General features: G+C 45.5%; 1 protein-coding gene across 8 annotated transcripts in view; it reads right to left on the bottom strand.

Annotated features, from left to right (window-relative positions):
- Positions 1-3,648: 3,648 nt before the first annotated feature.
- The window catches only part of LOC112267442 (RNA-binding protein Musashi homolog 2), a 334,245-nt gene continuing 324,078 nt past the window's right edge, over positions 3,649-13,815 (bottom strand). For 3 of the 8 annotated variants that reach the window (XM_042297533.1, XM_042297534.1, XM_042297537.1), the window contains 2 exons: positions 9,282-9,436; positions 3,649-4,233 (listed from right to left, as the gene is read on the bottom strand). In XM_042297533.1, the coding sequence (XP_042153467.1) occupies positions 4,104-4,233; positions 9,282-9,436 (285 nt within the window). In that variant the 3' untranslated portion in view covers positions 3,649-4,103. Of the gene's footprint in view, positions 4,234-7,495; positions 7,573-9,281; positions 9,437-13,815 lie in introns of all 8 variants that reach the window. The other 5 variants (XM_042297535.1, XM_042297539.1, XM_042297540.1 and 2 more) reach the window with 3 other exon arrangements.

The raw sequence follows: 13,815 nt of genomic DNA, 5'->3' as shown, positions 1-13,815 counted from the left end.
TTTGAAACTTTTATAGAGGAACCATTTCTCCATCTCAGCAAACCAGTCCCTACAGGAAATGACTGTGGTGACTATGGTGACTTGGCTAGGTCGAAATGCTCCAATCTATGGATTATGTATGGATTCTTTCGTATTTTTAGGAAAATAAATGCCCTTTGGGCAGAAAAAACGTTTTCCAATTGCAACAGCCAAGATGTCTAATCTCTAATGGGGATAAAAAGTTATTCTTAAAAAACAATCCTTCATGTATCATCTTATCAAGACCATTTTAAATACCCAACACTTGAAATGTGCAAATAGAATATGGTCACTTTCCTTCCTTGTCACGGTGCCACAACTTGTTCTCATAATCCATTCACAATTTCAATCTGTTTAAGCCTCAAATAAATGACTTTGTAATCTCTTCTAAGACAAAACTCACAGGGCTGAGGTAATCATAGATATTTGCCTTCCTAATCAGTTCAAGAAAACATTCCAATAAATTGACTTAAAATGTATCTGACTTGAAATATTGCCTGTCATATTGAAAGTAGGTGCTCTGTTCAAAATGGATAAATAGCATTAATAAGAAAAAAACAAAATTAAGATAATCATAACAACAAAATGTAACATCAACACATGCAGATTGGTATGAATTGTCTCTGGATATACATCTGGTATTTTCAAACTAATACAAAGTAAAAGTGTGCTTTGGATTTGTAATAAGTCCTTTTTTGATATAGTATTGACTTCAAAAATCTCAGTGACAGACACAGTAAGTAGCCTTTCACTTGCAAGTGTCTAGAAGAAGTTGAGCCGGTGTCCTCTTTGAGAGACATTGTGTAGCAATGTCCAGTGTTACCCTTCTGTCATATTTTAGAAGCTGTGCACTTTTGAGCTCACCATGTAGAAGACACAACAGTATGCTGGTATGACATTAGCACAGTAAGAAAGACAACAGTATTTACAGAGCAAGCCAACAGTGTTCTTGTAGGATCGAGTCCTCAATGGGGTTATCATGGAATTTTGTGCTACAAATGGATTATGATACGATTTAAGAGCATTAAATGTCCTCGTCTTTGACAGTTGCGCTCTTACACAGTACAGCCTTTTATGATGAACCATCACAAAAATATGGTTCTCTCTGAAACGATTATATGCAGTGACTTGAATAATATTTACAGCTATATATTTTTTTCTTAAAATCTGAATTCACTAAGTATTAAAAGGAAAGGTTATTTTTTCCTGACAACAAAAAAAATGTAAAAAAGGACTGTGAAAATATTGTAGTCCTCTTATTGCCCAAAATAGGTAATTAACAACATTAAAAGAATCAAAAAAAGCTAGAAGATTTATTAGTTACACTCTATTTTTTAAATTTAATTAACACCACCTTTCTTCAAGCCTCATCAGTTCATGTCAGTTTTCTTGTACAGTGCATTCAGAAAGTATTCAGACCCATTGACTTTTTACAAATGCTGCTACGTAACAGCCTTATTCTAAAATTGATTAAATACCCCATAATGACCAAGCAAAAACAGGTTTTTAGACATTTTTGCAAATGTATAAAAAATAAAGTACCTTATTTACAATAGTATTCAGACCCTTTGCTATGAGACTCAAGTGCATCTTGTTTCCATTGATCATCCTTGAGATGTTTCTACAACTTGATTGGAGTCCACCTGTGGTGAATTCAATTGATTGGACATGATTTGAAAAGGCACACCTGTCTATATACAGTGGGGCAAAAAAGTATTTAGTCAGCCACCAATTGTGCAAGTTCTCCCACTTAAAAATATGAGAGAGGCCTGTAATTTTCATCATAGGTACACTTCAACTATGACAGACAAAATTAGATTTTAGATTAGATTTTGACAAAAACCCACTATGGCCAAGACCAAAGAGCTGTCAAAGGACACCAGAAACAAAATTGTAGACCTGCACGAGGCTGGGAAGACTGAATCTGCAATAGGTAAGCAGCTTGGTTTGAAGAAATCAACTGTGGGAGCAATTATTAGGAAATGGAAGACATACAAGACCACTGATGATCTCCCTCAATCTGGGGCTCCATGCAAGATCTCACCCCGTGGGGTCAAAATGATCACAAGAACGGTGAGCAAAAATCCCAGAACCACACGGGGGGACCTTGTGAATAACCTGCAGAGAGCTGGGACCAAAGTAACAAAGCTTACCATCAGTAACACACTACGCCGCCAGGGACTCAAATCCTGCAGTGCCAGATGTGTCCCCCTGCTTAAGTCAGTACATGTCCAGGCCCGTCTGAAGTTTGCTAGAGAGCATTTGGATGATCCAGAAGAAGATTGGGAGAATGTCATATGGTCAGATGAAACCAAAATAGAACTTTTTGGTAAAAACTCAACTCGTCGTGTTTGGAGGACAAAGAATGCTGAGTTGCATCCAAAGAACACCATACCTACTGTGAAGCATGGGGGTGGAAACATCATGCTTTGGGGCTGTTTTTCTGCAACGGGACCAGGACGACTGATCCGTATAAAGGAAATAATGAATGGGGCCATGTATTGTGAGATTTTGAGTGAAAACCTCCTTCCATCAGCAAGGGCATTGAAGATGAAACGTGGCTGGGTCTTTCAGCATGACAATGATCCCAAACACACCGCCCGGGCAACGAAGAAGTGGCTTCGTAAGAAGCATTTATTTCAAGGTCCTGGAGTGGCCTAGCCAGTCTCTAAATCTCAACCCCATAGAAAATCTTTGGAGGGAGTTGAAAGTCCGTGTTGCCCAGCAACAGCCCCAAAACATCACTGCTCTAGAGGAAATCTGCATGGAGGAATGGGCCAAAATACCACAGTTGACAGTGCATGTCAGAGCAAAAACCAAGTCATGAGGTTGAAGGAATTGTCCATAGAGCACCGAGACAGGATTGTGTCGAGGCACAGATCTGGGAAAGGGTACCAAAAAATGTCTGCAGAATTGAAGGTCCCCAAGGGCAGTGGCCTCCATCATTCTTAAATGGAAAAAGTTTGGAACCACCAAGACCCTTCCTAGAGCTGGCCGCCTGGCCAAACTGAGCAATCTGGGGAGAAGGGCTTTGGTCAGGGAGGTGAAGAGGAACCTGATGGTCGCTCTGACAGACTAGTCAGAATCGAGGGAAAGATTAATGGAGCACAGTACAGAGAGATCATGAAAACCTGCTCCAGAACACTCAGGACCTCAGACTGGGGCGAAGGTTCACCTTCCAACCAGACAACGACCCTAAGCACAGAGCCAAGACAACGCAGTAGTGGCTTCGGGACAAGTCTCTGAATGTCCTTGAGTCACCCAGCTAGAGCCCGGACTTGAACCTGATCGAACATTTCTGGAGAGACCTGAAAATAGCTGTTCAGCAACACTCCCCATTCAACCTGACAGAGCTTGAGAGGATCTGCAGAGAAGAATGGGAGAAACTCCCATTTTGTAGCGTCATTGGGAGAAACTCCCAAGTTTGTAGCGTCATACCCAAGAAGACTGGAGGTTGTAATCGCTACCAAAGGTGTTTCACCAAAGTACTGAGTAAAGGTTCTGAATACTTATGTAAATGTAATAGATGTTTTTTATTTGTAATACATTTGCAAAAATGTCTAAAAACCTGTTTTTGCTTTGTCATTATGGGGTAATGTGTTTAGATTGATGAGGGGGAAAAACAATGTAATACATTTTAGAATAAGGCTGTAACGTAACAAAATGTGAAGTGGACTGAATACTTTCTGAATGCACTGTATGTGCAAACTGACACCTGAAATGGTTTCCATTACCAAGGATGAAAACAAACAACCATAGCAACATAGCAATCTATTTTTTTAAATAAATGGTTTACATAAATAGTTACTCATTTAAGATAGTATCCAATATTTGTGTATTTTTGATCCTAAGTAAAAAATATAATGAATCTTCCTTATTAATTTGAAGACTACGTCGAAAAGAAAGAAAATAAACTAAATCGATTTAAAATAAGGAACATTCAAAGGTAAAAACAACTAAAATCCTACACAAAGTTACTGGGTTACAGTTGGATATTATGGATGTGAACACCAGGTTTGGATTATAGTACAGCAGATTGTAGTTTCTTTTTCTGAGATGATTTTGACATTTTCTTCAGTTCTTCTTCACGTGGTGCCACCTCCACTCTCCTCCTGTGGGTTGATGCTGTAGTGCTTGGCGTTGGATGGCATCACCTGTTCACATAGCCAGTTAAAAACTCCGCCCGGTCTTCCCCGGGCCTCCTGAAATACTCTGCTGGAATGGGAAACGGAGACATTCAAAGCCAGTAGTTAAAACCAAAAGCTCCCCCTTCTCTGTAACACTGATACAGTATGTCATGTCTGACAGCTTTTCCCCTCAACTGCCAATATTTTCTTCTGTGCCATTGTATCTCTTCATTTTACATTTCTCTTGATTCTAAAACATTTGATTGATGGTAGAACCAATTTTACAGAAGTTCGAATTGGTTGAAGCAGCAGATGGTCCAAACGGAATCATCTCAAACCCAGCCTCTGCTGTGGAGAGAGCAGAACGAGTGCTACATCCCATGGGAGCTTTTTCACTGCCAGAAAGATGGATGGCACTAGCCTGGAATCCAAACTCATTTATTCTGCTTCACTTCAAGAAAGGATTCCAGGCTAGGATGGTCACGGCAGCGAGACACCAGCCCAGACACAACATACGGTACCAGCAGTATCCCTGCTACCACACGACACAGAGCTTTATGGAAGAGGGGCAGCAGGCATGGACAGGACATCACTCCTAGCATGCACAGAGACAAGCAGTACCGCCCAGCTACCAGTTAGATGAGGGGTTTGTTTTTTTAAAAGCAGGTTTACAGAAAACTGCACTTCACTCTGTTGCTTTCTCTGATGGCTTCCACTGTGCTGTGTGGTGCTGTGCTTTTATATACATTAGCAGTGCATTTCAACAACAAATGTACACCCACTGCCTCCCAGACCCATGGTGATCAGACAAAAATACATACGGTGAAAACTAGAGAAACTGATGACTACATCTGTCGCGTCATTCCATTTCACAGCAATACACGAAAGGACATATGGTGCTACACAGGAGGCTACACAGGGGGTACACAGGGGCTACACAGGGGGCTACACAGGGGGCTACACAGGGGGCTACACAGGAGGCTACACAGGAGGCTACACAGGGGCTACACAGGGGGCTACACAGGGGCTACACAGGGGGCTACACAGGGGGCTACACAGGGGGCTACACAGGGGGCTACACAGGGGCTACACAGGGGGCTACACAGGGGGCTACACAGGAGGCTACACAGGAGGCTACACAGGGGCTACACAGGGGGCTACACAGGGGGCTACACAGGGGCTACACAGGGGGCTACACAGGGGCTACACAGGAGGCTACACAGGAGGCTACACAGGGGCTACACAGGGGGCTACACAGGGGGCTACACAGGGGCTACACAGGAGGCTACACAGGAGGCTACACAGGAGGCTACACAGGAGGCTACACAGGAGGAGGGGGCTACACAGGAGGCTACACAGGGGGCTACACAGGAGGCTACACAGGAGGCTACACAGGAGGAGGCTACACAGGAGGCTACACAGGAGGGCACAGGAGGCTACACAGGAGGCTACACAGGAGGCTACACAGGAGGCTACAGGAGGCACAGGAGGCTACACAGGAGGCTACACAGGGGGCTACACAGGAGGCTACACAGGAGGCTACACAGGAGGCTACACAGGAGGCTACACAGGAGGCTACACAGGAGGCTACACAGGGGGCTACACAGGAGGCTACACAGGAGGCTACACAGGAGGCTACACAGGAGGCTACACAGGGGCTACACAGGAGGCTACACAGGAGGCTACACAGGGGGCTACACAGGAGGCTACACAGGGGGCTACACAGGGGGTCCACAGGGGGCTACACAGGGGGCTACACAGGAGGCTACACAGGAGGCTACACAGGGGGCTACACAGGGGGTCCACAGGGGGTCCACAGGGGGCTACACAGGGGGCTACACAGGGGGCTACACAGGGGGTACACAGGGGGCACAGGGGGCTACACAGGGGGCTACACAGGGAGCTACACAGGAGGCTACACAGGAGGCTACACAGGGGGCTACACAGGGTCCTACATAGGGTGCTTCATAGTGGTCACTAGATCAGTGGTGACACCATGCAATCACTTCCACCAGTCTGAAACATCTGCCCAACAGAGGGTTTTATGAATAAGACTCCAGAGGAGAGCTGGACTGGGGTGTCTCTGTCTGGGTTGATCTAACTCCACACAAATCAGAGTGCCTAAGACTGAAACTTGAAGTGGTGTAGAGGACTGTTGCAGCTGGGTTGCTGCAGTGACTAACACTGCCCTAAGGCAAAGATTCTCCCTGTAGAGAGACACACTCAGAGTACACACACGCAAGCACACACACACTCCACTTGTCCCTCTCATACTGTACTCAAACTGCTCACAAATACACTTTATACACACACGTTTTTGCTGATGTGGCTTCTAAACGGCTTCTACACAGTCTGACAATTACAGTATGTTTGAAAGTTTGTTTTCATAAAGCTACTCGATAAACAGCGGCGGTGAGGGTAGAGATGCTGTGTTCTCGAGCGGAGGAAATTACCCAAAGCTGAACGAGTGCACAGATCCAGCTCCACCTCACTCACAACTCTAGCTCCAGACTCAGACCAGTGTCCATATACTGAACAGTAGCACGGCAAAGAAACCAGAGTCTGTTCCCAGATTATAAACAGGGTGGTTCGAGCCCTGAATGCTGATTGGCTGAAAGCTGTGGTATATCAGACCGTATACCACAGGTATGACAAAACATGTATTTTTACTGCTCTAATTACATTGGTAACCAGTTCATAATAGCAATGTTTGTGATATATTTGCAATATACCAAGGCTAAGGGCTGTATCCAGGTACTCTGTGTTGCATCGTGCATAAGAACAGCCGTGGTATATTGGCCATATAGCACACCCCCTCCGGCCTTATTGCTTAAATAGCTAATAACCCACAGCACTAGATATGACTGACTTGGTTAAGACTCTTGGTTGATTGCTGAATTCCAGTGTAAAGCTAGCTACATTATATACATCGACAACATAAGAGAAAGCAACAGTGAGGAAAGCAACAGCAAGGTTTGCATAAACCCAGTACACTTTTCTTTTGCAGACTACTTTCACAATTTATTTTAACGGAATACATGCTTAGCCTTCTGGAAACAGAGTAACAAAGTGACAATATTGGGGGAAATAATGTCGGGGCGTTACAAGTTAGAAATGTACATTTCAACTCCCAGGATGATGTCACAATGGAAAATGACATTCACTTTTTAAAGGGTTTTCAATATGCATATACAAATATACAAAATAAGAATGTAGAAATGTAACAATGTGTAGAAACCCTGTAAAAAGTGTTGTCTTGTTTTTTGAGGGAGAGGAACTAAATCAGACAGAAATAACATGAAAATAGAAGAGGAAGAAAATAATAAAATATTATATAAATGACATAATACCTCGAATGAGATGGCAACCAACCACCTGTTAGGTTTCAATGGTATCCATTTGTAAAAGCGGTTGCAATCAAGGGGCCCTAAAAGTGTACAGTTAGTACCTGTGTCAGTATGCATTTCAGGGAAAAAGGCAAAAAATAAACCTATTAATGGTGAGTATATTTTAGTCATAGGATGTGCTGCCAGCATAAATGTAAATGTATCTCATTTAATTTCCTCAAGTCAGGTTCGTTTTGGCCATCGGAACTGCATTTAGGTCCCAATTTGGTTCTTTCATTTTGAATATGGAAAATGGCCACACAGAGGTGGGTCTCAGGCAGTCCCATTGTGGTGCTGGCAACCTGTCTGTGTCCTAGAGCAGAGCTCTCTTTATAGGCAGCATAAATGAAATCAACCTATTTCTAAAGAGTCGTGGACATGGACACCGAAGAGCATGTTACCGCTGGGGTACTGCTCTGGTACATACTAAGAATAGATTTTTTCTTTGATAAGAAGCAGTGATTAAAACCAACTGAATTCTGCAGCAGTGGACAGCACTAGTAATTGGCATCAGTTCTTCCTATAGCAGTTCTCTACATGGTGCATGTAAATATTTTTGAAGGTTTTCTGCATTCACCACCAATAAGGATCCATTATAGCCATTGGGATCATTTGCTTGATGATAAGGGGCTAATGCTTGCTAAAGCAGGAGACTAATGTTGTTAGCTTCAGATGTCTAACTGTACTGTGTATGTATTGTGTGAACAAGGTTTTGTTAAGACTGCATGGATCAGTAGAACTATAATGTAATCATATTCATGCTGACATGTTTTAATGAAATCACCAGCAGAATCACAAAACAACTTCAGCAATGATATCAAGGGCGGGAAAAAATGTAAATGTAAGTACTTCTCCAAAGCGAATGTGTCACCCAACCCAACATGTAGGTGAAACTCAATTTCAACAACAAATGTCCAAAAAAATACATATTTGCTATATAAGACAAATCATAAAAACTGAGCTCGAAGAGAAAAATATTAGCCATTTCATTCTATGTAGGTTGGGATAGACATATATAGCAACAGCATGAAATATTTCTGACTAGGGATTTTGAGTGCCAACGTCATTTCTGAAATATAGACAAGCTCTTATTTGTCAACCTACATTTCACTTATTGAGGTTGAAACTGTCAAAGTCAAGTGGAAGTTGACATTCCATTCCGATTCGAAATTCCAAATGATGGTTCAGCAGTTAGCTAATCTAATGCAAGTCCTCTCTGTTTCCAGAGTGGTGCTTTATGTGCCGACATGGTTCCATTGCAATTCCTCTAACATGGTAGGAACGCACTGGAAGACAAGGTGTTCAATGGGCCAAACATACAAAAAGCCTGATTCTGTTTTCAGAACACCTTCATGTTTTGGACAGGAGTTCAAACAGGGAGAACTGTATTAATTATCTGTGTGGCCTTAAGTTAATCATCCATCTTAGTTGGAGCAGGTTTGCCTCTGTGGTTTTTCTACGGTCAGCTAAAATCCATCAATACCATCGTCAAAGGTCCCAGACTGAAGGAGCCAACAGGGATAATGAATGTCAGTGGCTTCAAAGGACATTGAGAAAATATTCTGACGACAGTGGTTGAACGCACAAGGGGTTACAATTGATTTACATAATGCACTTTGAACAAGGACCCTTTCAAAGGCTAGATCTGGAATTCTCCTGTTCTGAGCATAAGGATGACGGTTGACAGCACAGAGAAGATGAAGGCAGTATTAGAGGAGGTGGACGAGTTGCTGGAGTAGGCCATACTTACAGCAATGCTGTGGCCGAAGCCAGAGCCAGGCTGGGGGCTAGCAGCACTAATGTAGTTGCCCACGCCGGAGTCCTGGCTTGTAGTGCCATAGAGGTCAGCCACTGGCCCGGGACTGTTGGTGCCAGGGAAGGCTCCGGGCCGGGCCTGGTTGGTGCCTAACGAAGGGAGGTAAGCGGGGGAGCCAAAATTGGGATGAGCATCGCAGATATTTAGGACTGGTGGTGTGCAGAGATGGATAAAAGCTGTGTACGAGGCTGAGACCTGGCATGCACAGTGCGAGAGACTGTAAGGACACTGGTGAACTGCAAAACGACTAACTTGAACCTTTACCTTAACCAAACCATTACCTTAAAGGGAAAATCCACTCAAAAACTATATTTTGGTATTTTTTTCATTAGTCCACTTTTGATACAAACCCAAAATGTTTTGCATGTCAGGAGTCAAGTTTTCAAGATGTTGGACTTCCAAGAAGCAAAGTGTCACCGGCCACATTGTCATGATGACACAAAATACCAAAATATAGTTTTGAGTGGATTTTCCCTTTAACCTAATTTGAATCAATTCTGAAATTAAATATCGGTTTGCAAGTCAGGAGAGTCCATATAGCCTTTTCCATGCACAGTAATACTGGGCTGGAAAACACAAAGCACACAACTCAATACACTACAGTCAAACAGGAAATGACAACATTAGAGAGGAAGAAGGAAGAGTGTACATAGTTTATGTATACACTTATTAGGCTCAATGATTTGTTCCCCAGTTGAAATAGAATGTAACGCAAGCAGAAATTGATTAACCTTTTTTAAATGTGCCGTTTGTTTGAGGAGCCTTGTATAAACATATACATATGGAAAATGGATACATATTCTACAAGCTATCTGACCAGCTCCAACTAAACATGGTTCTAAAAGAAGATGTAAATTAGGATGCTCATGCATGACAAGTTTTCTACTTTTACGTACTCTAAGCATTCATATTCCATGCAAACTATAAAAGAGCGCAGAAGGGAAGATATGAAGGCTATTTCTCTATACAGCAGCTGAAGGAACTCATCTCAAGATCCTATAGGATGTAAAAACATGGCAGAGGAAAAGTGAGCTGCCTCTTTGCGGGTCCCTCCCCTTATCACTTTTTTACATCTCTCCCCCTCGCGCTGCGTCTTGCGTCCGCCAGCGTCAAATATGACTGCCAGTTTATGAATCCCTCTCAAACAGTAAATTGCTCTGGGGATTTGGGCACAACACCCCCTATCTAATCAACACATGTCACTAGGAGAGGCCCTCTCTCTCTACTCCTTTAAATATATGATGGTGATTATCTTTCCCTTGGTGTCAGGGGTATCAGGCCTAGCTGGTGCCTGACAGCCAGGAAATTACACAGGGTGTCCTGGGTAATGCCTGCTAAAAGACTGCATCATCGAGTCACGAGTCCCCCCCCCACACACACACACACAGAGAGAGAGAGACAGAGCACACATTAAAGAGATGGGGCCCACTACCCGCCCTCTGCATCTCAGAGCTCACTCAGAGAGAGAGAAGAAAGAGACAGAAGAGTTTGTGCGTTAATGTGTGACGGGCAAAAGTCTGAACAGCCAATCTATACTGAACAAAAATAGAAACGCAACATGTAAATTGTTGGTTCCATATTTCTCTCAAATTTTGTGCACAAATGTGTTTATATCCCCGTTAGTGAGCATTTCTCCTTCACCAAGATAATCCATCCACATGACAGGTGTGGCATATCAAGAAGTGGATTAAATAGCATGATCTTTACACAGGTGCACCTGGGAACAATACAAGGCCACTAAAATGTGCAGTTTTGTCACACAACAAAATGCCACAGATGTCTCAAGTTTTGAGTGTGCAATTGACATGCTGACTGCAGGAATGTCCACCAGAGCTGTTGACAGATAATTCAATGTTAATTTCTCTACCATAAACCACCTCCAATGTCGTTTCAGAGAATTTGTCAGTATGTCTAACCGGGGGGGAATATTTCTGTCTGTAATAAAGCCTTTTTGTGGGGAAAAACTAATTCGGATTTCCTGGGCCTGGCTCCGCAGTGGGTGGGGCCTGGCTCCGCAGTGGGTTGGGGCCTGGCTCCGCAGTGGGTTGGGGCCTGGCTCCGCAGTGGGTTGGGGCCTGGCTCCGCAGTGGGTTGGGGCCTGGCTCCGCAGTGGGTTGGGGCCTGGCTCCGCAGTGGGTTGGGGTCTGGCTCCGCAGTGGGTGGGGCCTGGCTCCGCAGTGGGTGGGGGCCTGGCTCCGCAGTGGGTTGGGGCCTGGCTCCGCAGTGGGTTGGGGCCTGGCTCCGCAGTGGGTTGGGGCCTGGCTTCGCAGTGGGTTGGGGCCTGGCTCCGCAGTGGGTGGGGGCCTGGCTCCGCAGTGGGTTGGGGCCTGGCTCCGCAGTGGGTTGGGGCCTGGCTCCGCAGTGGGCGGGGGCCTGGCTCCGCAGTGGGCGGGGGCCTGGCTCCGCAGTGGGCGGGGGCCTGGCTCCGCAGTGGGTTGGGGCCTGGCTCCGCAGTGGGTGGGGGCCTGGCTCCGCAGTGGGTTGGGGCCTGGCTCCGCAGTGGGTGGGGCCTGGCTCCGCAGTGGGTTGGGGCCTGGCTCCGCAGTGGGTGGGCAGTGGGCGGGGGCGCAGTGGGCGGGGCCTGGCTCCGCAGTGGGTTGGGGCCTGGCTCCGCAGTGGGTGGGGGTCTGGCGCCGCAGTGGGTGGGGGCCTGGTGCCGCAGTGGGTGGGGGCCTGTTGCCGCAGTGGGTGGGGTCTGGCGCCGCAGTGGGTGGGGGCCTGGCTGCCGCAGTGGGTGGGGGCCTGTTGCCGCAGTGGGTGGGAGTCTGGCTCCGCAGTGGGTGGGGGTCTGGCTCCACAGTGGGGGGCCTGGGGTTGGGGTCTGGCTCCGCAGTGGGTGGGGGTCTGGCTCCGCAGTGGGTGGGGGTCTGGCTCCGCAGTGGGTGGGGGTCTGGCGTCCGCAGTGGGTAGGGGTCTGGCTCCGCAGTGGGTGGGGGCCTGGCGCCGCAGTGGGTGGGGGCCTGGCACCGCAGTGGGTGGGGCCTGGCTCCGCATGGGTGGGAGTCTGGCTCTGCAATGGGTGGGGGCCTGGCTCCGCAGTGGGTGGGGGCCTGGCTCCGCAGTGGGTGGGGGTCTGGCTCCACAGTGGGTGGGGGCCTGGCTCCGAAGTAGGTGGACCTATGCCCTCCCAGGCCCACCCATGACTGCGCCCGTGCCCAGTCATGTCATATCCATAAATTAGGGCACAATTAATTTATTTAATTGACTGATTTCCTTAAATGAACTGTTACTCAGTAAAATCTTTGCATGTTGCGTTTATATTTTGATTCAGTGTAGATGACCTTGACAGTGTATGTGGGGAAAACTATGGCTATAAAGCAAGAGAGGCAAAGAGCGCTAGACAGTCTTTTGAAAAGTAGAACACAAAGCCAGGGAGAAATCCCAGACCAATAATACTGGAAATGAAGAAGAAAAGGGGAAGTAGAGGAACCATGGGGTTGGCTTAAATGACTCGAATTGTTGTCTAGACCACTTGAGCCATTGCTGCAGTCAGCTCAGCACCAGGTGACCCTCTATTTAATGTGTTGAAAAGACAAATTAAAATAAATAAAAACAAGAGCATATATTAAATAAAAAAATCGGGAGCCCATGGCGTGGTCTGCTCATTTTTCTCTCCGAGCGCCGCTCAGTGACACTCCCATTAATAAAGGAATATTAAAACAGTCTTTCCACTGCTGCCGGAGGCTTTCTCTTGGTGCGGATGTTCATTGAAAGGGAAGTCTATTAATGCTCTGGATCTGAAGACTCGTGAGAATAAGGGTTTTTATAAAACCAGCTCAAGAAAGGAGACAGTCTAGATGTGAACGGAGGTGGATTTTTGCCACACATTGTAATACGTGTCAAAATGAAATATCTCATTCAAAGCTACGTAGGCTACGCTATACAGGTGCACGTCTATGATCACCATAGATGATTGGATTGTGAAATATGTTAGTGTAACGGTGTTGCTCTCTAACAAGTGTATAAAAGCCACAGTACTATCTATGGATATCCCTGTTTGGGGGTAGAAAACACACACAACGAGACACACACACCAGATCAAAAATTCATTCTCCCCCTAACATTAGCAGATTAAATAATGACAGTTACCTCTTTGTGAGGGAGAAATAAACCACTTCTCAGAGTGACACTGCTGCTTAGTCGTATCAAGCAATGTCTCTGACTGGCTGCACTGTTCTTATCAGAGTGACCCAGTCCTAACAAGACTGTTTTAACCAATTACCCACTCTATCTCTGTTTATACAGCAGGCTAGATCTCTCATAATTGGTGGACTTTGTTGAATTGCACATCCCCCCCAGCCGTTCCCATGTTGAACAGGATTTATGGTATTTGAACCACACTGTCAGCCCCACTAATAACTACACATGACTTACTCTCATTGGAGCACAGTTGTGTGGTTAGAACACTATTGGTGATTTAAAAAGGTCAGAGTAACCCAATCTCATTGCAATAAAATGCTCCAGTCTA

This window comes from Oncorhynchus tshawytscha, linkage group LG14 (genome assembly GCF_018296145.1).
Source record: "Oncorhynchus tshawytscha isolate Ot180627B linkage group LG14, Otsh_v2.0, whole genome shotgun sequence".
NCBI classification, from domain to species: Eukaryota; Metazoa; Chordata; class Actinopteri; order Salmoniformes; family Salmonidae; genus Oncorhynchus; species Oncorhynchus tshawytscha.
The sequence above is the reverse complement of the archived record's forward strand: the minus strand, read 5'-3'. Positions and strand labels throughout refer to the sequence as shown.